This window comes from Dipodomys merriami, unplaced genomic scaffold, assembly GCF_024711535.1.
Source record: "Dipodomys merriami isolate MVZ:Mamm:240054 unplaced genomic scaffold, mDipMer1.0.p SCAF_4, whole genome shotgun sequence".
Classification (NCBI taxonomy): Eukaryota; Metazoa; Chordata; class Mammalia; order Rodentia; family Heteromyidae; genus Dipodomys; species Dipodomys merriami.
The window spans coordinates 28,815,571-28,840,948 of record NW_027205603.1 but is presented as its reverse complement, the minus strand read 5'-3'; the positions used below and the strand labels follow the sequence as shown (position 1 = coordinate 28,840,948).

Sequence of the window (25,378 nt, the reverse complement as noted above, 5' to 3'; positions counted from 1 at the left end):
CAAAATAGCCATTTTCACCAGTACAATAGCTGAAATTGAACAAGACAGCCACCATAGGCTGGTAAAAATGTGGATGAATAGCTGTCTCATTGTTGGTACATGACTCAGAAATTCCACCCCTAACCCTTTATTCAGAAGAAAGGAAAAATACAAAGACTTGTACAGTGCCAGGTGTTAGTGGCACACACCTGTAACCCTAGCTACTCAATAGGCTGAGATCTAAGGATCACAGCTTGAAGTCAGCCTGGACAGGAAAGCTTGTGAGACTCTGATCTCCAATTAACTACCAAAAAAAGCTGGAAGTGGAGCTGTGACTCAAAGTGGCAGAATACTAGCGTTGAGCACAAAAGCTCAGAGACAGTGCCCAGGTCCTGAGTTCAAGCCCCACAACTGGCACACACACCAAACAAAGAAAATAAAACTTTTAAAGATTTATATATGATATTCAAGCAGATTTCCTATAGTACACCAATGCTGACAAGAATGAAAATGACTATCTACAGGGGAGTAAAGAAATCATTTAATGGAGCACACACTCATTATTAAAAGAAATGCATTATTTATACACATATCAAATAGGTAAAATAAAAAATTATGCATGATCATAGTACAGGAATTCAGTCACAAGAAGCAAAGAAGCCACATTTTGAGATGTTGAATTGGGAGTCTTTATTGGAGAGCCAAGGACCAGTCTCAAAGACCGGTAGCTGGGCCCAGAGCTTGCACAAAGCTTTTAACAACAAAAACAACATGTTTGGGATGGAAACCCAATTCCAACAGAAGCAGATCATCTAGGGAAAACTCAAGGACAAGCAAAATTTCCTTAAGGCTAAACAGCATGACATCTGCACATTCTTTGAAGCAAAGCTCTTTATCTGCAATTCAAAGAATGGCTTATCTCACCTCTAGGCTTTTGAAGTGGAGCAAAGAAAAGCCATCACCCAGCTAGGTGTCAAGTTGGCTGTGAGGACTAGGTACATTGTTTAGACCCAGTATCCTGATTTCAATCGTATCTTTATTAGTGATCACTAAACACTGGCAATGTCCTGAATGCAAGTAGATGGGTCTCAAGCCTTTAAAATATGGGCCTTTGGGAACACTTAAGATCCAAAGTATAACGTAAGCACACTGCAAATAAACCTGTCTGTATTGAAAAAGGGTATCTTAGTGTTGAGTAGAAAGACAGAGGCTTTAGGCAAGCAGTCCAAGAGGGAAAGGTGAGAATTGTCTAAGTAATAAAAGGAGGCTATGATGGAAAAGAATTTCTCTGGAGGTCCAAAATAGTAGAGACAGGAGGAAGCACAGGGGAAGGGCAGCCTGAATGATCTTTGATGGTCTTTGATGCATTTGGAATGGATTCTGGTGCAGGGTGATATATAAATATCTAACTTTAGTTTTCTATAGGTGCTTAACCAATTTTGCCAGCACCATTTACGGAAGAGGCAGTTTTTCTTTCCTCCATCCTATTTTTGGGGCTCCTTTATCAAATAATAGGTGGCCATAGGTCTGCCGGTTCATTTCTGGGGCTTCAATTCTATTCCATTGGTCTTCAGGTTCGTTCCTGTGCCAGTACCAAGCTGTTTTTTTATTACTATAGCTTTGCAATAGTGTTTGAAGTTTGGTATTGATATTCTTCCAGCACTATTCTTTCTGCTAAGGACTGTTTTTGCTATTTGGGGTCTTTTGATTATTCCATATGAATTTTTGGATTGTTTCCTCTATTTCATTAAAGAGTGATGTTGGGATATTAATGGGTATTGCATTGAATTTGTAGATAGCCTTTGGTAGTATTGCCATTTTCATAATGTTAATCCTCCCAATCCAGGAGTATGGGAGGTTTTTCTACTTCCTTAGTTCTGTTTTAATTTCCTTTTTCAGGTTTTTAAAGTTTTCATCATAGAGGTCCTCCACTTCTTTGGTTAATTCCTAGGTATTTTATTGGGAGAGGGGGCTACTACAAAAGGAGTTGCTTTCCTGATTTCAGTCTTACTGTTCTCATTATTGGCATACAGAAAAGCCATTGATTTTTTGAGGGTTAATTTTATACCCTGCTACTTTGCTAGTTTCAGATCAGCTCGAGTAACTTGGGAGTAGAGTCTGTGGGGTTCTTTAAATGCAGGATCATGTCATCTGCAAAGAGGGAAACAAATCCTCAAAGAAACAACTGCCCCATTAAGAAAGATTTAAAGAGAGACTTCTCTGAAGAGGAAATAAGAATGGCCAATAGACACATGAAGAAATGTTCAATATCTCTGGCATAAAAGAAATGCAAATTAAAACAATTTTGAAATTCTTCTTCACCCCAGTTAGATTGGCTGTAATCAAGAACTCTAATGACAACAGATGCTGGAGGGGATGTGGCCAAAAGGGAACATTACTACACTGTTGGTAGGAGTGTAAACTTGTTCAACCACTTTGGAAAGCAGTATGGAGGTTCCTCAAAAGACTTCACATAGAGCTCCCCTATGACCCAGCAATCCTACTTTTGGGCATTTACCCAAATGATCACAAACAAGGCCATACTAAAGCTACCAGCACAACTATGTTTATTGCAGCATTATTCACCATAGCTAAGATATGGAATCAACCCAGATGCCTCTCAATACATGAATGGATCAATAAAATGTGGTATATATTTACAATGGAATTCTATGCTTCCATAAAAAAGAATGACACCACGCCATTTGTAAGGAAATGGAAAGACTGGGGGAAAAATCACATTAACAGAAGTAAGCGAGACCCAAAGAAACATAGATCCCTTGGTTTCTCTCTTTTGTAAAAATTAGTATATGTCTAGGATAATCCTAGCCCGTGAGCAGAATAACTCAATAGCTATGTACATATGACCCTCAAAGTGAAATTAATTCCAAGACATGGAAGCAAGAGGTTTTTCTTTGTTGTTGTTGTTTTTAATGTACTATGTGATTTATTCCTCTTCCCCCATGGTTTATCCTCTGTTGTCACTGTATTTGTTTTTGGTATCCTTGGTTATTGTATATACATTTATCTGAATTAGGGAAGGGAAGCTGAACAACAAACAGGTGAGACAAAGGACAAAGGGTGAACCAATGCAACGGCAATACTCACAAGGCATCATATGGAAATGAACTGTACAACTTTGGGGTGGGGTAGGGAGAGGGAAAGTGGGAGAAAAATGGGGGAAGGGTAACAAATTGGACAAGAAATATACTCATTCCCTTGTCTAAACCCTCCGTACATCACCCACAATAATTTTTTAAAGATTATAATGAATTATTAGAAATAATCTTGGTACAGTCAAAGAAAATCAAGAAATTTTAAGTTTTACCTTTTCATTTATTTTATAAACCTTAATGCTATTAGTCTAGGTTTTATGTAATGTCTTTTAAAAAGTTATTTCCACTATTAAAAATGAAAAACAGGCTGAAAGTATAGCTCAATGGTAGAACTCTTGCCTAGTAAGGCAGAAGCCCTAAGGAAGAAGCTCTATGTTCAAATCCCAGTATGAGAGAGGGAGAAGAGGAGGAAAGGAAAGGAGGGGGGTATTGGGGAGAGGATGGAGAAGGAAAGGGGTAGGGGAGGGGAGGAGAAGGGAGGGAAAGTAAGGGGAAGGAAGGAGAAGGAAGGAGAAGGAGAGAAAGAGGGAAGGAGGGGAGGCAGGGAAGAGAGAGGAGAGAAAATTAGAAAGTTTTCAAAATAAAAAAAGAAAACATAGTTTTCTTATTCATAGTTGTAAGCCCTAGAACTGATTTCCATTTAATTCTTTTAAACTGTAACTATTTTTTAATTTAAATTTTATTGTAACAATGATGTACAGAGGGGTTACAGTTACATAAACAAGGTAATGAGTGCATTTCTTTTTGAATAGTTTACCCCCTCCTTCAAAGTTCATTTCCAACATAGTGAGTATCACTGTTGAATGGGCTCACCCTTCGTCCCAACGTTTCTGTGATTCTCCTTCCTTTTTCCAAATCAGGTAAACTTATATACAAGACAAAGGGTATAGAAATAAAAAACAATGACAACAGGGAATAAAACAAAGGGGGAAAAAATAAAGAAGAAAGAATTGCAAACAGGACAATAAAAATCCTCATTTCCATCTCTTGGAGTTCATTTTTGATAAGCATCATTTTATATGGTCACATGCACCTAGCTATAGAGCCACTGTAATCCTCTCCTAAGAATATCCTCCTGTGTTCTCACTGTGCAATGCTCGGAGTGCTGGTAAACCATAACTATTTAAAACCACACATATCCATTTACACTTTTGTTTCAGTCATGGAGCTCGAACTCAGGGCCTAGGTGCTGTCCCTGAGCTCTTTTTGCTCAAGGCTAGCACTCTACCGCTTGAGTTACAGATCCACTTCCTAAACTTCTTTTATGTTTGTAAACATAAGCTTAAGCTGAGCATACATGGTACATGCCTCTAATCCTAGCTACCTAGAAGGCTAAAATCTGAGGATCACAACTCAAAGCCAGTCCAAGCAGGAAAGTCTGTGAGACTCTGATCTCCAATAAACTACTCAGAAAAAGCTGTAAGTGGTTCTGTGGTTCAAGTGGTAGAATGCTAGCCTTGCACAGAAAGAGGCTCAAGGACAGCACCCAGGTCCTGAGTTCAAGCTCCAGGATGGGGGAGGGGGGGTTAGGAGTGGGAGGGGAGAACCTCAGGGACAGCATCCAGGCCTGGAATTCAAACCACAGAACTGGCACGCACACACACACACACACACACACACACACACACACACACACACACACACACACGAAAAAAGATTGGCACCAGACTTTCAGGATGAATAAAAGAATCAAGTTTTCCTCTAGAGAGAAACAAAACAAAGATCAGAGCTTTGCATTATCAATGTCTTCCATACAACTTGTGGAATCAGATAACATTAACTAAAACTTCTCTGAATCTCAGTATGTTTTCCAAATAGGTGTGTTCCTTATATCAATTAATGCAATCTGAAGGTTTTGTATAATAAATCCAGCGACTAACAGAAATTCAACTTCATGCTCCTGGGTCTGGGACTAATTTCCACCATGATGCCTCTTCAAAATGTTCTCTGTGGCTCCCAGTAAGTAAAAACTGTTAGTTTAATATTAATTTCTTCTCATTAGTGAGATACTAGTAAAATTTATAAAAGGGTGACTACAGACTGTGAAAAAATCTTTTCCTTCTTTTTTGTGCCAGTACTAGGGCTTGAACTCAAAGCATTCTACCACTTGAGCTATGTTTACAGTTGGGTATTTTGCTGGTCAATTGAAGATGGAGTGTCAAAGACTTCTAATATCAGGCCAGCTTTGAACTCTGTTCCTCCAGGTCTCAGCTATCTAAGTAGCTAGGGTTACCAGTGTGAGCCACTGGCACCCATGCTATATGAAAATCTTAAGGAGAAAGGAAGTAGTATATATAGAATGGCTACCACATAAAAACTACAAAACACTTAATTCCCAAATGTTTATAGATGCACTTTATTAGTGTGCCAGGAGCTTGTACTATAGGCTTTGCATTGACTTCTTTCAGTTCATCAGAACCAAGTATGTTAGGATCAATGATTATTTTCTGAGTGAGACTGAGGCACAGACAGATGACACATCAACAGAATAAGTTGGCACTGCTTTGAACCCAGGTAAATGGCTAGTGACTGCAAGCCCAGGTGTGGTATTGAGGAAGGCTGTGCTACTTGTCCTATGCTCTGTCTCTACAGCGCAGCCTCTAGAGACACAGCCACTCTGTGACTGGTCTTAGCATCTGAGAGCACACTTCATTCTCTGATACACACTAAACTGAGTGACACCTGCTATACAATTTTCCCTATTAGAGCAGAACCACTTCGTTTTCCAAAGAATAGAGCATCTTGACATTGGAAAAAACAAAACCCAGGAACTTAAAAATAGAAAATCTATAGCAATTATTTCTCTAGAATCTTTTAAACTGTACAATAACTCAAGGGTTTTGTTGTTGTTGTTTGGTCTTGGACAGTCTAAAAACGGCTGAAGCCACATACCAGGAAACTATTAAGGTCTAGACTGGGGCCTTCTTGCTTTATGATTTCCAACTAATGTCACCTTTTAAGATAGAATTACCAGTCCCCTCTCCCCCATTATCCTTGCAAAGGGCACAATCCAATAAGAATATCTTGGAGCCCAGCATTGTTGTATAGTTTAAACAAACTTCCAGCTGTTTTAAACAAAATGGACAGATTTTGTGGAACTTGACTGTTTTGGCTGAGAATGATCTATAGGATTATAACACTACAACCAGGATACAGCTGTTGGTGACTAAATCCCTGCTCACCAAATAAGAACCAGCCAGCATTATACATCACCAGACATCTGTTTCCTGTTTTCATTCTTCCCTTTCTCATTCAACCCAGATTTCCTTCCACCTGGAGGCCACCAAAGACAACTACAATCAAGGAGCCTTGTTTGACTCTCTCCTTTTCCTTCAAAGACTTGTTGTCAGGAGAGCTTAGTCATTCTACTTGGGAGGATGGGGGAGGGAAACCCAAGAGCTCTCAAGTACATTTGGAGGTGGAAGGCTATTAGGGGAAGAAAGCAGTCTACTTTTAAGTGACTTAATTTCCTCCTCACTTCCCATGAACTATTTTTCCTGTGGAGGCAGAACAGCCCACAGAAGTACAATTGTAAATAGCTTCATAAAAGGAAAACCTACAGCCCTAATAAGGTAAGGCCATAACTTACCATGGCCAGGGCACAAGATATGGTATCTTCTGACCTTATTTCCACTTTATATAGAACAGGATGTTTAAATTTAAGGGAATTCCTGTGTCTTTAGGGGGAGAGGGACAGTACTAGGGCCTGAACTCAGGGCCTTACTTTTGCTCAGCTTGCTTGTTAGGTTGGTGCCTTACCACTTGAGCCTTGACTTCAGCCTTGCTTTTTGCTGGTTATTTTTGAAGCTGGAGTCACACAGACTTTTCTGATCCCACTGACTTTGTACCATGATCATTTAGATCTCAGCCTTCTGAGCAGCTACAATTATAAGCATCAGTCACCAATGGGTGCCCACAAGGAACTTCATTCTAGGCAAATCATTGAGATCAAAGTTTTTCTTGGCCCAAGGCAAAAATCTTTATGACTAAGATATTGTTGCTGGTGGCCTGGACAGTGCTAGAGCATTGCCTGGCATACCTGGGGCCCTGGGTTCTATCCCCAGCACAGCAAAAAAAAAAAATAAAAGTATATCATTGAAAGAGACTAGACTTCCTTTACATAACCTTTACAGTTACTGTATTTTACACAGCTTAATAAAAGTGAAATAACTTACTTATCTAATGTATTCCATCATAAATGGCTTCAGAATAAGAAAGCAGTTGAAGTACTCTTAAAGTATCCAGGAAGTGTCTTTAAAGTAGGTGTAGATTACCAGCTGAGTGTATGCTTAGCACTCATGAGGTCCTAGGCTCAACCTTCAACACCAAATACAAATAAATAAAAGATAAACTACATATAGAAAGTTCTGCATATATAGGTAGTTCTGGGGTTTGAACTCAGAGCATGCTTAGACTGGTGCTCTTTTGGCGCATGTTGCCACAACTCCAGCTGTTTAGTTGTCTCTGGTACTTTTCTGCCCAGGCTGGCTTCAAGCCACAATCCTCCAGATCTGTTTTAAGTAGCTAGAATTACAGGAATCAGCCACTGGTACCCAGTTTATCATCTATGCATTTGATTTAGACAAACAATCTACATGGTTTAGTTACCTCTGTGAAGGTCAAGAATGAGCACCAGTAAAAGGGGATTTTTGCTCCTTTTAAAATCTAAGTTTCATAAACATGAACTACTTTTGTGAACTATTTTTGTTCTGATTCGAAGTTTTTTTGGATCTGGGTACCATGGTTAATTTCTGTAATACTAGGAGGCTGACATCTAGAGGATAGTTTGAAGAGTCTGTGAGAAAGGGAGTGGGTGTGAGGAGTGCAGAATCTGAGACACCATCTCCAAATTAGTGAGCAAACAGGCTAGGGGTATGGCCTAAGTGGTAGAGCTCCAGCCATGAGCAAGAAAGCTGAGTGCAAGGTCCTGAATTAAAGCTCTGGTATTAAAAAAAGATTTTGAGGATTTTTTTCCCCATAGGAACTTTAAGAAAAAAAATTGTAATCAACACCTACTAGGAACTCACAGTTAACAGCCAATAAAAATATCTTCTAGCTATGTACTAGTAGCTCACATTTGTAATCCTAGCTACTCAGGAGACTGAAATCTGACGATTTCCTGCCAGCCTAGGCAGGAAAGTCCATGGAAGTCTTATCTCCAATTTACCACTATAATACCAGAAGTGAAGCTGTGGCTCAAAATGTTAGAGTGCTAATCTTGAGCAAAAAAGTGTAGAGACAATGCCCAGGCCCAGAGTTCAAGCCCCATGATGGACCATATATTTTTTTTCTTTGTACTTTCTTGGCATTAGTCTTTGCAATCTTTGTAAATTTACCCCTTATGTTATATTTAAAGTAACTTTCCAAATGCCCAGTAGGGGAAACATAAAATGATTTGTCAAAAATGTTTTTTAAACGGATACAGAAAAAAGGTCTTACATTTCCAATGCTTTTCCACTCTTCTCCTCTGAAAATACTTTGCATACCAACATGGATGAATTACCAATTTATGGTTATATGACTTATCAAACAAACAGCATTCCACAATGGCAGATACAGAACTAAGGAATTCTGCACATTTCCTGGGTTTGCCAGATGCAATTCATCTGAGTTAAAGATACAGTACCAAAACCTGTATCATTTTAGTATCATTCAGTACCAAAAACCCTTGCTCATTATCTTACTAATCTATCATAAAAGGATTTTTTGACTGAGATGAGTTATCAAAATAACTCAGGCCACTCCACAATAGGACTGTTTCCAAGCTCTGACTGATGGGATATAAAGAGAAAATGTGTGTGGCAGCATATAGGAACCTTTTTAGAAAAAGTTGGCTTGCTCCTACTGGTCCTTATTTGAATCTCAAAAATCAGGACCTCCCAGCAGCTCAGGAAGAAGTCCCCTAGGGAGCAGTGAAGTCACTGGGCAGAAGCAGCAGCCAGCTCAGCACTTTGTACTTATCTGTGAGAGAAAATGAACGATAGCGCATCCAAACACTGAGACTTGTTCCCACCACTGGAGCCAAAACTAACCCTAACACACCAACTCTGTTACTTGAGAGCTCTGAAAAATGTTTTTTAATTCCTCTGTAACCTCTGCAATTTCATATTCGACAGTCAAAGATGATCCCAATGATTTTTGCTAAGTTCTAGGTCAATAATGGTTTATACCAAGCCAAATTACACAAATGCTGGATAAAAACTGAAACACATGGATGGGAAGGGATCGGAAGGGGAAACAAAGGAGGAGGTTACAATGCTTAATAAGAAATGTACTCATTATCTTGCCCATGTAATTGTAACCCCTCTGTACAGTATGTTCACAATAAAAAAAAAATCTTAAAGCCAAAACAAACAAACAAACAAACACATTCTTGGCAGAAAAATAGATTGTAAACTCAATCCCAAGTCAGGAGTATATGAAAAAAGTTAACAAAGAATTACATAGTTTAGATATTTCATTTTATTTCAAGAAAATTAGCCAGGAATCATTTTATTTCTACTGTGAATGATTGTCATGAATTATTCAAGATGAATTTTAATGAGTATGGTAAATTAAGCTTTCCTAAACTGTGAATACAACATACCCCCAAAAAGCAAATAAGCTTACTAGTTCCTGTGTCTTTTATATCAAGTGACTTTAAGCCTGGTATGGTACAGTTCACCTGTACTTCCCAGCATTTGGGAGGCTGAGGCAGGAGGATCACTTGAGCCCAAGAGTTCAAGATGCCATCTCAAAAGCAAGCAAACTGAGTATAATTTTCTTACAACCGATTGTTTTTATGGTTTTTCCTCTAACCTCCAATGTTGTTGGAAAATATGCTACTTAGAAGCCATTCATCCTAATCACCTCCATCCCAGGAGAGGGTTCTGGGTAGCAGAGCTTCCTTAGGCTGCTGATTGAAGGACCACAGCTTACCAGCAGCTGCTCTACCTTAGCCTATTAAGTCAATCTAACTCTCCAGTGTTGTTCTTTCTGCTTCACAGCAATAACAAGACAAATCTTGGAGGAAAAAAAATCATGACAAAATGGACCAGAAATATTCTAAAATAGTTGTAATCATTCTGCAATAGACAACCAGAATTTCAATCTTTGATACACAACCCACAGGATTTGGTTCCTATGTGCAGTCCTTGCTTCTGCACTTTAAAATTTTAATTTTAGGAGAAAATGAAAAAGCCATGATTACAGTAATAGTATACACCACTATCTGGAGGATGACACATTTGGAGAATACAGTAAGAAACCCGATGTTCAGTCCTTTTCCTGGTACTCTTCAATAACTGCCTTCCTGGAAGGAATTCATGAGCTGTAATACTTAAGGAGATTCTCATCTGTAGGTTTGAGAATTTTCTTATCTGCCATATTCACTACCCATCCTGGAGCAAGACCAAAGAAAATCTGCCTCGGATCCTTCCGCGTACTGAGCATTTTGAAGAGTTCATCTTTGGTGATATCAGGGAGAACATAACCATATTTCTTGGCAAGTTCAAGTCTTGCTTCAGGAAACTTGGCAGGGTCTGCCAGGTAACCCCGGTTCTTGGCATCTGTGTAATATAGTACCAGATCTTCAGGTGGAAGCATTCGTTTTGGAATGGGTTGTCCACGCAGAAAGAATGGAATAGGCTTGCACAGAATTCCTAAAAATAAATAACTGTAAACTTTGGCTCTTTAATGACTATAACACTTAAGAAAGAGATGAGAATTATACTAGTAAATATATTTACTAAGTTTTCAATTATGAGAGAAATGAATGGAAGTTATCTGTTACAAACTACATACTGAGGACATGAATGCCTAAGGACCAAGGCAGCAACAAAATACAAACCTAGAAAAAAAAAAAAAAAGTAACAACTAATAGGTAACAGAGAGAGAAAAAGAAATGACAACAATTAAGCTTACCCAGACTTATTGGATCATAGAAAGCTGTAGTAACAACACCACCATTTTTTTCAATTGCAGCGATGGCCAGTTCTGAAGCCAACTGTACTTCAATGTTAACTTTCGCCTGAAATGTGTCTGCACCCTGTCATAGGTCAGAATAAAATCAGTTAGTAAGGTGTTTCACTAAAAATAATTACAGCAAGCTTCTTTTGTTTCCCCTCCAAGCTATCTATAATGTAGTAACAATCCCCTTATTTGTACCAGACTTAGGCTTGAACTCAGGGCCTGGGTGCTGTCCCTGAGCTTTTTTTGCTCACGGCTAATGCTCTACCACTTGAGCCAAAGCTCTACTTCTGGATTTTTGGTGACTAACTGGAAATGATCTTGGATTTCCAAGATCATTTCCAAGCTGGCTAGGCCAGCTCTGAACCACCATACTTAGATCTCAGCCTCCTCCATAGCTAGAAAGATAGGCATGCACCATTACACCTGACTAGCAATCCCCTATTTTTAAATATCTCTGCTTTAGGGTTCTATCACATTTTTTTCTACATTTTTTTAGGCCACTCTGTTTCACCAATTCTCAATCTGTGTAGAATAACTATTTCCATATTTATTCCAGAACTATTTTACCTATTTATTTAATAGTAGATTGGTTAATCCTTGTAACCATTACATAAATAAAAACACTCAAACACACAAGAATAATTTGCCTAAGATCACAAAGTTAGGATTCTAAACCAGGAAGTCTAGTGAGAGTCATAGCTTTGAGGTAGGTTGTTTTGCTTCATTTACAATGTTGGGAGTGGGGATCAAATCCAGCCTCAAACATACAAAGCCAGTGCTCTATCACTAAGCTATACCCCCAGCAGCATTCATGCTCTTAGCTACATTATAGAACACAATCTAGATTAAAAAACAACAACAACTAATCATCTTTATGTCCAAGGAGTTTAAAGATGGGCTAAAGGATGTTGAGCAGGTAGAAGAACAAAAGTATCACACAATATCTGTACTTCAGAGGGGTTAGCCCTCTCTGAAAGGAAAAAGGCAGAAAACAGACCTCATTTTACATGAGCTGAGGCTGGAAAAGAATAAGTATGCTTTTTCCTAGAACATTCAACACCAGAAAACACAGTACTGAAAATTTTAAAGCTGTGTTTTCAGTCACAGAAGAGGCTAATTTTTCTCTACTTTCAAAACAGATTTATTTATTTCAAAATAGGAAGACAGCAGCATTTTCACTCTTTTTGGTCAAGGACATTTCTTGCCTATATTTAGGTATATTTAAAACAAACTAGTTTTCATTTTTGTTCCTTCTTTTATAAATTGTTCATGTATTTCAAAATATTTCACTGAATCTAAGATGCATTTTCTCACTTTTTTTTTTGGTCCAGTTGTGGGGCCTGAACTCTGGGCCTGGGCGCTGTCCCTCAGCTCTTCAGCTCAAGGCTAGTGCCCTACCACTTGAGCCACCAGTGCCACTTCTGGCTTTTTTCTTTTTGCTTATGTGGTGCTGAGGAATCGAACCCAGGGCCTCAGGCATGCAAGGCAAGCGCTCTACCACTGAGCCAACTTCCCAGCCCTTCTCACATTTTTTGTATCTGATATTGTTATATATATTTATAATCAGGGACAGCTTTGATTAAAAAATTGGGACCTTGGCATATTCTGATTTTTATTTATTTTGTTGTTTTGATCCTTAGGACATGGCAATTGTCCCTGTGCTTCTTTTGCTCAAAGCCAAGACTTTACCACTTGAGTCAAACAGTCCCATTTCTAGCTTTTTTTTTTTTTCTTTGTAGCTTATTGGAGTCTTACAAACTATCTTGCCCAGGCTGGAGTCAAACCACGATCCTCAAATCTCAGCCTCAAGTAGCCAGGATTATAGAAGTGCGCCACCAGTGTCCAGTGAATTGTAATTTTTTAATTACTGCTCCATAGACGCTTAAATGTAACCCTATTCTTGAACACTGGTGTCAGTTCCAGTATTTGCAGCATTTGTAAATAGCATTTTTAGGAAGGTTTCTTTGACAATATATATTTCCAAGTTTATCTTGTACTGGCTGATCAACACTGTCTTGATATCCACTACTTAATTACAAATCTAAAATTCAGAAAAGATAAATAAGGTTCAAAGCTATAAATGATGTGATTGCATTTACTCAATCATTGCTCCAGTAGACTTTGCAGGATAATTTTCACTAACATCTGAAGTATACTAGGATGTTATAATTTAAGTGATGATGAACTCATGGGTTCTTCCACATTAGGATACATGTCTAAAGCTGAAGTGTTGCTCAAATGGTAAAGCACCAGCCTAGCAAGCACACACACATAAAACATGCCTATTGCCTTATTTCCAGACTTAGTACACATTGTTTTGAGTAAGTGTAGTCAAAAAATATAATAAATACACTGGACATCAGTGGCTCATACCTACTATAATCCTAGCTACCAGGGAGCCAGCCAAAGGAAGACAAAACTATGAGATTCTTATCTCCACTTGAACAGAAAATAAAAGCCAGAAATGGAAGTGGTACAACACCAGATCTGAGTGGAAAAAAAAAAATCAAGCATTCAGTCATGAGTTCAAGCCTAGTACCAGCACAATTAAAGTAAATGACATGAGATCAAAAGGTCAAAACCAAAATTCTAAATTCCCAGACAAAACATACAGCTCAGCCAGGTGCCGGTGGCTCACACCTGTAATCCTAGCTACACAGGAGGCTAAGATCTGAGGATCATGGTTCAAAGCCAGCCCGGGCAGGAAAGTCCATGAGACTCTTATCTCCAATAAACCACTAAGAAAAACGAAGTGGCACTGTGGCTCAAGTGGCAGAGCACTATCCTTGAGCTGAAGAGCTGAGGGGCAGCGCCCAGGCCCAGAGTTCAAGTCCCACGACCGACCAAAAAAAAAAAAAAAAAAAATACAGCTCTGTTGATGCAGAGGAGCTGTGCCAGTCTTTATCTGCTGTTTCTCAGATTATAATTTTGTAAATATATGCCTTGCAAAAAGCAATTGTGGCCCTAAAAGCAGCTAAAAGTTAATGTACATAAAATGAAATTTGAGATTTGCTGATGATAAATCTTTAGTGGTGTTACTAAAAAAAAGTGTTAAGCATCTACAGTAATGTAGTACTTTTTCAAAGTAATCTAAAAGGTTTTCCATAAACACATACTTCCCTCTAGTGGACACTCTTAACTGATGTTAGAATGGGAGTTGGTTCATTCTCTCCCCTCATAAATATTAACCAAAGACTATCATATGAGCTAATATTTCCAATATTTTGAAATATAGCAATAAAAGTACCTGCCCTCACAGGAACTTAATTTGATAATAAATGTCAGCTGTTCATTATTCAAAGAAAAATATGTGGGGTAGGTAAGGCAGGCACAGAATGTGACAAGGACCAGGAAGGTGCTCTTTCATAAGAAGCTGTAAAAAAAAATCATTCCTGACATGCTGATATTGAGAAGAGAACGAAAGAAGTAAAGGAGTAAGCTAGAAAGATACACAGAAACACATTCCAGGACCAAGGCACAAAACTCTACCCAAAGAGTGTCAACTGTCTAAATGCATAATTAAGTAAACAATCACTGCTATGCAGTACTTAATACAGCTCCTTGGGGCTGGGAAGGTGGCTCAGTGGTAGAGCTCTTGCCTTGCATGCATAAGGCCCTGGGTTCGATTCCTCAGCACCACATAAGCAAAAAGAAAAAAGCTGGAAGTGGCACTGTGGCTCAGTGGTAGAGCACTAGCCTTGAGCTGAAGGGCTGAGGGACATCACCCAGGCCCAGAGTTCAGGCCCCACGACCGGACCCCCCCCAAAAAATCTTAATACAGCTCCACAGTTGTGTAACTATAAAAACAGACAAGGAAACCTGTTGAATTATTCTGGGAAGGGAAAGTGATAAGAGGGGAGAAGCTTGACTGGAATATATTGTAAACATGTGAAAATTTAACAGTGAAATTCCCTTCTGTATAACTAAAGCAAGGAATTATTCTGGGAAGGGAAAGTGATAAGAGGGGAGAAGTTTGACTGGAATATATTGTAAACATGTGAAAATTTAACAGTGAAATTCCCTTCTGTATAACTAAAGCAAGGAAAGAAAAAAGGAAGGAAAATAGGAAGGAAGAAAACACACTTTACAGCTCCTACTGCATAAAAATAAAATTAGTAGAGTGTTGATTACAGTAATTTCCCTTTAATCCCAGATTGCTTTCTATACTTACAATATCCAAGATCTATTATAGTCCAAAACAATCAAATGGAAAATTCCAGAAATAAATAATTTCTAGTTGCCTTTTTTTTAATATTAGCAACTGAACCTAATATAGCTAGGAAAGTGCTAGACCTCAGCCCTTTATAAATTTTAAACTGCTTGCTGAGTAGTGTGATGATATCTTACACTGTCCTGCCCAGTCTGGCCTAGAACAATCATCCCTTCTCCTACCAAATTTACATTTGTTTGTTACAGCATCACAGTACTTGACTTTGAGCTCTCATTTTATTTAATAATGACCCCAAAGCTAAATAGTGTATATGTAGTGTAAAGCTAAGTAGTCACTAAGTAGTGACACTTATGAGAAGATAAAGAGGTTGCTAAGATCTTTGTCAACTAATTGATATTAACCTCAAACTGTGCCTAATTTATAAAGTAATCTGTATTACAGTTATGAATGTAAAGAATATGGTGTTATACAGAGCTGGGGAATAGCTACACCATAGAAAATGGGCAGACTGCTATACACAAAAATTTTAAAAGTATCTATTTAAACCAAGAAGTCTTCTACAGACTTACCTCCTCAACCAGCTGTACCCCATAGTCCCTCTTATAGGGCTGGATGGTCACACCTCTTCCATTAACAAGCTGGGTTAGATCAATAGGTTGCGTTGGATCAACTCGACCCAAATCAATAAGATACTGCAGTCTCTTTAGACTCAAAGGATGATACTGGCGTCTGAAGCTATGAAACAAGAATGTAAGTGACAAAATAAAAATTAATCTTCCTGTAAGTTCTGCAAATCACCTCAAAGCTTTGTTTTGTGTTTTCCTCAGCACTTTTACGGCTTACTAAAATAAAACCCTCCTGTACAATACAAACATGTAACAAAAATATATCCTTTGTTGTTGTTGCACCAACATTAATTTGTCTCTCTATATATATTTACTCATATACACAAATAAGCAAACAAATTTATGGGAAATTTAACTATTTATTTGATTTAGTAAAGGAACATAAAGTAATAATAATAGCTATTACACACTAGGTGACTACAAAGGGAGAGATTTTCTTAACATGAGCTTAAACATTATCATGTCCATTTTTCAGGACTGAGTACATCTTGGCTTCCCTCTTCCTTCATTAATCCAAGCTAAATTTTGTTACCGAAAATGATTCAAAGGGCTAGGCAATAGTGGCTCACAAGGGATCAGACCTTGAGGATAGTAGTTCAAAGCTAGTCTAGACAGAAAAGTCTGCTAGACTCTATTTCCAACTAGCAAAAAAAAAAAAAAAAATAGGGCTGGAGGTGTAGCTGAAGCTGTAGTGTGCCAGCTATGAACAAGAAAGCTGAAGGAGAATACAAGATCTGAGTTCAAGATCCTGCTCAAGCACACAGATGCGTGCATGTGTGTACACATACACATACACACACACTCTCTCTGTCTCTGAGGAGCAGTATTAAGTTTGCTTCAAAGTGTATTGTAAACTTCTACCAAATTCACAAGTGATCCACTGTGGAAATTTGGAATTTGCACTTTAAGAAGTAGCAACCTTACCTATGTCCTTCATTAAATCCATATTTTGGGATTCGAATGTAAAATGGTGTCTGGCCTCCCTCAAAGCCCAGCCTGGGTCGAGTTCCTCTCTGCCTTTCTCCTTTATGGCCTCTGCCACATTTCCTACCTCTTCTCCGACCTCTTGGACGTCTTTCCTAAAGGAAAGAAGAGAGTTTTAGGATCTCCAGATACATTTCTACAAAAGTGTATTTAATCTCTTTACTTTGTTTTATTATTATTCCCTTCGTTCACACAAATAGTACTGGTTGCAGGTGCTGTGTGCCAAGCACCGTTTTATCTGCTCAACCATCCTCACACTCTACTGGAATCTGTCTCTGAAAACCTGGCTACAAACTTGGGCAACTAAATAAAATACAAGATGTGTTTCAAATACAAAGTTCAATAGATGGGACGGGAATAATAAGGGTTCTGTCGCAGGCAAGCTGGGGGGAAATCCTACAACTGTAGGAATAAATATAAACAAAAGTTTACGATATTCAAGAAAATGCTTTACTACTTTGGAGTGAATCGTAAATATGTAATTTTATCCGCTTTATTTTACTTGAATTCTATTGCACAAAGAAAAGCTTTTCCTTGTTCCTACTGCTTCGTGAAAGCAGGTGAAATCTGTTACAATGACAGCGCGTTCACAATGCACAGCTTTTCGCCCTCCATCCGGTGAGTTTCAGAAGACAGTAGACGGTAAATCAATTCAGATCTTTACTATGATGATCAAGATTCTAAGAAGCACTTGAAAACCATTCTGTGGTTTCGCTCCAAACATACACTTCATGCGCATGCGGGAGCGGGGCAGGGGCGCGGGGCAGGGGCGCGGGGCAGGGGCGCGGGGCAGGGGCGCGGGGCAGGGGAGCTGGGTTCGGACGCCCGCGGCCGCCTCAGCTCCCAGCCCGGACAGCCGTTCCCGCCAACCTCGGGCCGGGCGTGACAGGCCGGGCCCGCCAGGCCGCAGTCGCTGCCCTGATATCCACCGCAACCCCGCACCGCCACCAGCCTGTTTACCGGTTTCCTGGAGCCGGGATTGGGCTTCAAGTTGGCCAGGGACACTCGAGGCAACACCCGGAGCAGATCGAGAGACCGGGCCCCGCCGCCTCGAGCGGGACCGGCCATGACCCCCTCAGCGTGAGGACTTCCAAGGGCGCCCGGAGCGCAACCCCCGAGGTCACGTGGCCACGTAGTCGCGCCGTGCTGCTTTGCGCTTTACGGCCACGGCCCTCCGCTGTCGCGCCGCCGCTGTGCGCGGGAACTCGGCGTAGGGCGGGGTCTTCCGGGGCTGCCCGGGATGCTGCTGGGAGTGGCTTGGGGTTCGTTCTCCCCGGTTACGGTCGTGTTTTCCTGGGTCGTGCCTGGCTCTCACTCGGTCCCGTTCGGTATTCTGAACGAAAACCGGAGTCCGCGTCGAAGACGCCCTGCATTAAAGAGATATTCTGGGCTCCTGTGGCTCAAGCGATGAAATCTTAGCCTAGCAGTTCGAAGTCAGCCTGGGAAGGAGAATCCCTGAGGTTTCCCGGCTAGCTCCCAGATAGCCAGAAAGGGAGCTGTGGCTCAAGTGCTCTGAGTTCAAACCCCAGGACCAGCACAACAACAGCAACAAGACCCAAGTGAGAACTACGTTAAGGAAGACACTCGGGAATGAGCGAGCTGATTAAGCAGAACTAAATGCATTTTTAAAGCCAGTCCTGGGGCTTGAACTCAGGGCCTGGGCACTGTCCCTGAGCTTCTTTTGCTCAAAGCTAGCCCTCTACCCCTTGAACCACGCCCATTTCCAGCCTTTTCTGTTTAGGTGGTACTGAGGAATCGAACCAAGGTCTTCATGCATGCTAGACAAGCACTTTACCATTAAGCCACATTCCCAGACCCACTGAGTGCATTTTAAAATATAAATATTATGTATTTCCAGATTATCAGATTATTATATGTGTGTATCAATGTATACCATAGAATTTTAGTTTCAGAAAAAAAAAAAAAGCTCAGATGACTAAAAGGAAAGTGCTTCATAGTTGGGTAACAGTGGTTAATGCCTGTAATCCTAGCTACTTTGTAGGCCGAGATTTGAGGATTGAGGATTGAGGGTTGTGGTTTCAAAGCCAGCCAAAGCAGGAAAGTCTGAGGCTCTTACCTCTAAATAATCACACACACACTCACACACACACACACACACACACACACACACACACACACACACACAGAGGAGGAGGAGCAGGAGGAGGAGCAGGAGGGGGGGAAGGAGAGGAGAGGGAGGAGGGGGAAGAGGTGGCGGAGGCATCAGAGGCGACAGGGGCCATGGCACCTCCAGAAGTGGCCCTGTGGCTCAAGTGGTAGAGTGCTAGCCTTGAGCAAAAATTAAAAGGAGCTCAAGAATGGCATCCAGGTCAGGCCCAGAGTTCAAGCCCAAGGGCTGCGGGTGGGGTGGAGAGAAAAGGAAGAAAGTGCAAGTGCTTCATATTATCAAGTACAGTTTAAAAAAAATTGAGTTCTTTTGGGGAGAATCATATTAGTCTTGCCTTTTATCAGAGAATCGTTGGTTGTTTTGTTGGTAATCCACTTGTGTCTGCAACCTTACACCCCACTTTGTTTTCATTTTTATCAATAGGTTTTTCCATAGTCTTTCTAGACCATATACGACCAAGAAAAGGGGACAAGAGAGAATATATGTATGGCTCCAAGAAGTTTGTGAAGATTCAGAGCAAAACTGAAATGACACAGGTTTAAGCTCATGAACATGACCACAAAGCCTAGATGGAAATACCTGTACTTCTAGATCTTGAGTTTTACTTAGAACTTCAGTTCCTTTGGGGAAAAAAAGTTGCAAAATATAATTACAAATTGTACTCCAATCTACAGAAAGATATACAATTTTTTCTCCTACCTATAAAATCATTCTTTACATTAAATACTAAATTTCTGCAGAGCGTTTGCAGAGTGTCTCTAGGCCTGGGTCCAACATGGCTGACCACACTGTGTCTGCTCAGACTGATCTATTTCAACACTGGAGATGCTGCTTAGGGCCCCACTTCTGCCATCCCAGGTTTGTTTCTGTCCCTGGTGATTTCTTACATAGGAACTGAGCCACCCTTTGGTTTCTACCTGAGGATTGGCTGGCAAATGAGACCTTTGTCTAAATTAGACCATATTCTACCAAATGAAAAGGATGAGCCAGGCCTTGGTGAATATAGTCAAGACAGCCTCTGAGACGGAAATCAACATCTTTGGATGGTCTCATGCCCAGAATCATGTGAGGAGCAGTCTATTGGCACCAAAAAAACAAAAACAAAAAACAAGGTAATGTTCAGAGGGATGAGAGACTACTGCTTGAGCCACAGCTCCGCTTCTATCTTATTGGTGGCTAATTGGAGATTAGAGTCTCATGGAATTTTCTGCCAGGCTGGCTTTGAACCTCAATCCTCTAGTCCAGTCTTAAACAAAATGTTGCCAGCTCTTTTCCCTCAGTCTTTCCTTGTAGATGGTTGATATCAATTACTTGTCTTCCAGCTAAGATCAAACAATTTGAAGAGCCCTTGAAGAAACCAGTCATAGACACTTCCCAGCATCTCCTTTAAAATAGTATACTTGTCAGGAGTATGATGTGGACAGCCCTGCTTCTGCTACTTAAGTTAGAAAGCAGCTAGTATTCTTAGGTTGTTACATTTGTTTTTCATGTGTTTTCAGGGGTAGTAAGAACTATTCTAATAAATGATTTGGAGCAGTCAACTAGCATACAAAGATTTTTTTCTCATATGAAATAAACCAAATACATACATAAAAACTTCTAGTTGAATGTAAAAAAAAAGTTTTGGGCTTAAAAATGTTTAGGGCTTACACTCAGGACCTGGGTGCTGTCCCTTAACTTTTTCACTTAATGCTAGCACTCTGCCACTTGCGCCAGAGTTCTACTTTCAGCATTTTTTGTGGTTAATTGGAAATAAGAGTCTCACAGACTTTCCTACCTCAGGCTGGCTTTAAACCACAACCCTCAAATCTTGTTCTCCTGAGTAGCTAGGATTACAAGCATGAGCCAGAAGAGCTTGGAACCTATAACTTTTTAATTGTGGTATAAATTCATATTGAATAAATGCAATACAAGGAAAAAAATGCACTGCCCTTGTTGGAAGTAAATAAAATCTTTGTTGTATAGGTTATGCGATGTCATTGGTGAGCATAAGTTTGCGGCTAATTGTAAACTTTATCTTTGTTTTCCCATATTCAGCCTGTTGATTAAGCCTATAGAAGTATCAGAATAATTTGAGGAAATTCATTTGTGTCTTAAAAATGTCGATTAAGGGAGTGCAGTAAATAGGCATGTGATTCTTTCTTTCTTTCTTTCTTTTTGTCGGTCATGGGGCTTGAACTCTGGGTTTGGGTGCTGTCCTTGTGCTCTTCAGCTCAAGGCAAGTGCTCTACTGCTTAAAGCCACAGCACCACTTCTGGTTTTCTAGTGGTTTATTGGAGATAAGAGTCTCACAGACTTTCCTGCCTGGGTGGCTTTGAACCCTGATCCTCAGATCTCAGCCTCCTGAGTAGCAAGGATTACAGGCATGAGCCACCGGCGCCCGGCTTAGGTATGTGATTCTTTAAGTCTAGGGAAGTTTTATATCCTCATCATGATAATCACACAATTGGTATTCATTTCAAACCCATATATTTGGGGATTATTCTAACTCATGTTTAAATCAAGGATGGCTTGAAATTAAACATTTATTTCAACAAGTCAGGTCCATCCTGACCCCAGGCTTAGAAAGAAGACTGAAACGAACCCTGTAAAGATGATACAATTTAAAGTTCTTTGGGAAAGCCTCACACACTCTCAAATAATCTTCCCCCATCTAACCAATGTCTAATACTCTGTCAACATAGATTAACTCCTTTTAGTTCATTATTTTTAAAAATACTCAAGTGAGCAGACACTGGGAGTAAGGAACTGAAACTAAAAGGGACTGAATTCATCACATGACCATAAAAATAATACACTGCAAAAATGTAGCGTTTGATCTGCTAATTATTTGCTATTGCAATGGTGAAAACAGCAAAAACAGTGCTGGGTATAGTGGTACAAGCTTGTAAACCCATCAGTTAGGAGGCTGAGACAATAGGATTGGTCAGTTTGAGGCCAGTCTGGGCTTTGAAGCAAATCTCTGTCTCAAAAACAAAACAATGAGGCACCAGTGTCTCACTGCTGAAATCTTAGCTAATCCAGAGTCTGAGACCTGGAAAAAAAAGAGAGGCACAAAGTCCAAGTACCAGCAAAAAGCTATGCTAGAGGCATGGCTCATGTGATAGAGTACCAGCTATGAGTAAGAAGGTCCAGAAGCTAACCCTCTGCATTCAAGTCTTGGTAACAAACAAAACAAAACAAATCCAAAAAACAGAAACCACTTCATCTTATCTGCCCAAAAGAGAAAATAAATAACTCATTAACATTTTGTCAGAGAATAGGTGAGAAGGATTTCTTTGTGTAGGTGCATGTGTGTGCATGTGTGTGTGTGTGTGCGCGCACACACACACACACACACACACACACACACACACACGTGCGCTGCTGCCAGTCATGCAGCTTGAAGTCAGGGCTGGATGTTGGTGCTGAGCTGGTCCTGGGCTTTTTTTATTTTTTTACTTTTTTCAAGGCTAGCACTCTACTACTTCAGACATAGCCCAACTTCTAGCTTTTTGGTGGTTAATTGGAGAGAAAAGTCTCATGGACGTTTCTTCCAGGGCTGGCTTTAAACCACCATCCTTAGGGGCTGGGGAGGTGGCTCAGTGGTAGAGTGCTTGCCTTGCATGCATGAGGCCCTGGGTTCGATTCCTCAGCACCACATAAGCAAAAAGAAAAAAAGCCGGAAGTGGTGCTGTGGCTCAGGTGGTAGAGCCCTAGCGTTGAGCTGAAGAGCTGAGGGACAGCGCCCAGGCCGAGTTCAGGCCCCATGACTGGACCCCCCCCCAAAAAAATAAACAAAAATAAATAAACCACCATCCTTAGATCTCAGCCTCCAGAATAACTAGGACTATAGGCATGAGCCACCATTGCAGAAAAGATTTGTTGTTTGTTGTTGTTGTTGTTGTTTTCCCTCCTGTCAGTCACAGGGCTTGAACTCATGGCCTGGGTTCTATCTTTGAGCTCTTTTGTTCAAGGTTAGTTTTCTACCACTTTGAGCTACAGTTCCACGTCTGTTTTTTGAGTAATTAGTTGGAGATGAAATCTCACAGGAACTTTTCTACCCAGGCTGGCTTCCAGCCATGATCCTCCCATCTCAGCCTCCTGAGTAGTTTGGATTACAGGTGTGAGCCACCAGCACCTGCAGAAAAGGATTTTTGTTTTTAGATTATTGCAGAAATTTACTATAAGCCAACAAGTAAACAGTTTAGAATTAGACCAAGAACAGACTAGGTTTGTGAAGATAAATACTGAGGAGAAGAAAACAGCTGGAGACATGGTTATTATTAAGATATGAGGAAGCAGCCAGGGACAAGATAACAATAGAGCCCTTTCATATCAGGATAAAGCTTACATTGAGACAAGGACTCAATATAAGGGTATACAAAAGAGCCAGTGTAGCTCATACAACAAACTCCACAGAATCATAAAGCTTGCTAATTTCATTGAGCTTATAAAGCTCAATGATAGAGCTCTTGCATAGCATATGTGAGGTCCTGAGTTTGGCCTCTGGCACTATCAAAAATAAATTTTGTTTGTTCACAGCTATTACTCTACCACTTGTATCATACCTGCAGTTCCCAAAATTAATTTTGAAAAAGGAAGGAGCTGAAAATTTTTATCTTGATAGTTTGAGTAAGAACTGGTCCTAAGCTAAGGGTTTTCATTTATTCTTAAACAGGTTTTTTTTTCCATTTTATTGAAGTACTTGGTCATACCTACATATATTATGAAAAATCAAATATTATATTTCCAGTTTAAATGAAAAATTTCCACCAAATGGAAAATTTTTTACATTTCCATTTTAAATATTTTTTTCCTTCTCACCCTGCACAAACTAACTTAAGAAGCAACTTAAGAAGTACTAGGACTTATCTGACCTTTTCTGCTTGTCTCAGAGATATACTAGTTATTGCAAATAAAAAACCATGGGACCTATGGTTCTTTGGACCTGGCTTACTTCACTTAATATAATTTTTTCCAAGTCTTTCCATTTCCTAACAAATGGGCAATGCCAGATAAATTGATGTTAGGTGAAATGAACCCCAAGATAAGTATTCAAATGTTTTTTTTTCTTTCTTGTGATTGTTTCTAACATATTTATAAGATGATTTCTTTGTTGCTTTGAATGTCCCTCCCCTATGGTATAACCCCTGCTTTTATTGTATTTGATATTGGTATAATTTGTGGAGGAGAAGGGCAAAAACAAACTGTTTAAATAGGTTTACAGGTGGACCCATTGCAACAATGAGATGTACAAATCGTTATGTTGAAAAACAAACTTTACAACGTTGGCCGGGTAGGGACGGGGTGGGGGGCTGGGGGGGGGGGAGATGGGAAGGGATGGGAAGGAGAACAAAGGAGGAGGCAACAATGCTTGATAAGAAATGTACTCATTACCTTGCCCATGTAATTGTAACCCCTCTGTACGGTATTTTCACAATAAAAAAAAAAAAAAAAAAAAAAAAAGAAGCACCAGGACTTCTAGAATGACAATGTAAGGAGAACATCTCCACAGTGAAACAACTATGGATATCATGAGAACTATTTTTCAAATTTAAAGTCTCCTGAAACTATCCCAAGGATATAGAGCATACAAGGAAACATTAATTCAAGAAAATCTAATAAATCAGGGTAAGAACAGCAATGAGCTGTATCCTGTGAGCTAACACACACTTCTATCAATATCTCCTTCCTCAACTTAAAGTAACATCACCTACTCTAGACAGCTACTAAGAGGAAGTCATCAAAAATTCTATTTTGCCTCTTAGATCTTAATTTACAATTATAGCTCCTCCTTGAGTGGCTTGGCTGCTGGTATCTCTAATACCCCAGCTTCATGTTACAGAAGCTCTAGTCTGGCAAATATGGCTATGAGGACTGGGTTCTCTTAGTCCCTTAGTCCCTACTTGTAGGAAAATGTTGTATCCCTATTGGTGGCTGACTGAGAGAACTGGGCAATGATAACCCTCTCCCCACTTTGCATCTAGTATACATGTTCATGTTATAAAATGAATTGTGCTTGTCTCAGAATCATTATTGTAAGGTCTACTCCTGGATGGCGAGCAGACCCTACCTAGTATCTGTGTTACCGAGGCAACTAGGACACCTGGAAGAGGTCACAACTGCATCTTCTGAGGTTACATCTGGATCTGATGTGGCCACATCTTTCTCCCACGTGGTCCCACCTCCCTTTACCTGGCCACACCTTTCCCCGCCCCTACCTTAGATAAGGTCTAGCTCAGGGCCAGAAGCCCTCTTTGCCAGCCTAGTGGAGTGCCAACCTGGCCTGGTCCCAGCAGGTCTACTGAATAAACCTACCCTCTACCTGAATACCACATGTATGGTGTGGTTCTTACTCAGCAACCTCTTTTTAAAAACCTAACACTTATGTTGAAATTCTAAGCTCCAATACTTTAGAATAAGACTATATTTGGAGATACGT

The 25,378-nt window shown here is 40.0% G+C and overlaps 1 protein-coding gene across 1 annotated transcript; it reads right to left on the bottom strand.

The window, feature by feature from the left end:
• Positions 1–9,539: 9,539 nt before the first annotated feature.
• On the bottom strand, positions 9,540–17,957 carry Mrpl15 (mitochondrial ribosomal protein L15). Its single transcript, XM_069990721.1, has 5 exons — positions 17,787–17,957; positions 16,767–16,921; positions 15,786–15,951; positions 10,998–11,121; positions 9,540–10,735 (listed from the first exon to the last, which is right to left on the bottom strand). The coding sequence occupies exons 1-5, from the start codon at positions 17,892–17,894 to the stop codon at positions 10,398–10,400; spliced, it is 891 nt and encodes a 296-aa protein (XP_069846822.1). The 5' UTR covers positions 17,895–17,957; the 3' UTR covers positions 9,540–10,397.
• Positions 17,958–25,378: the final 7,421 nt, after the last annotated feature.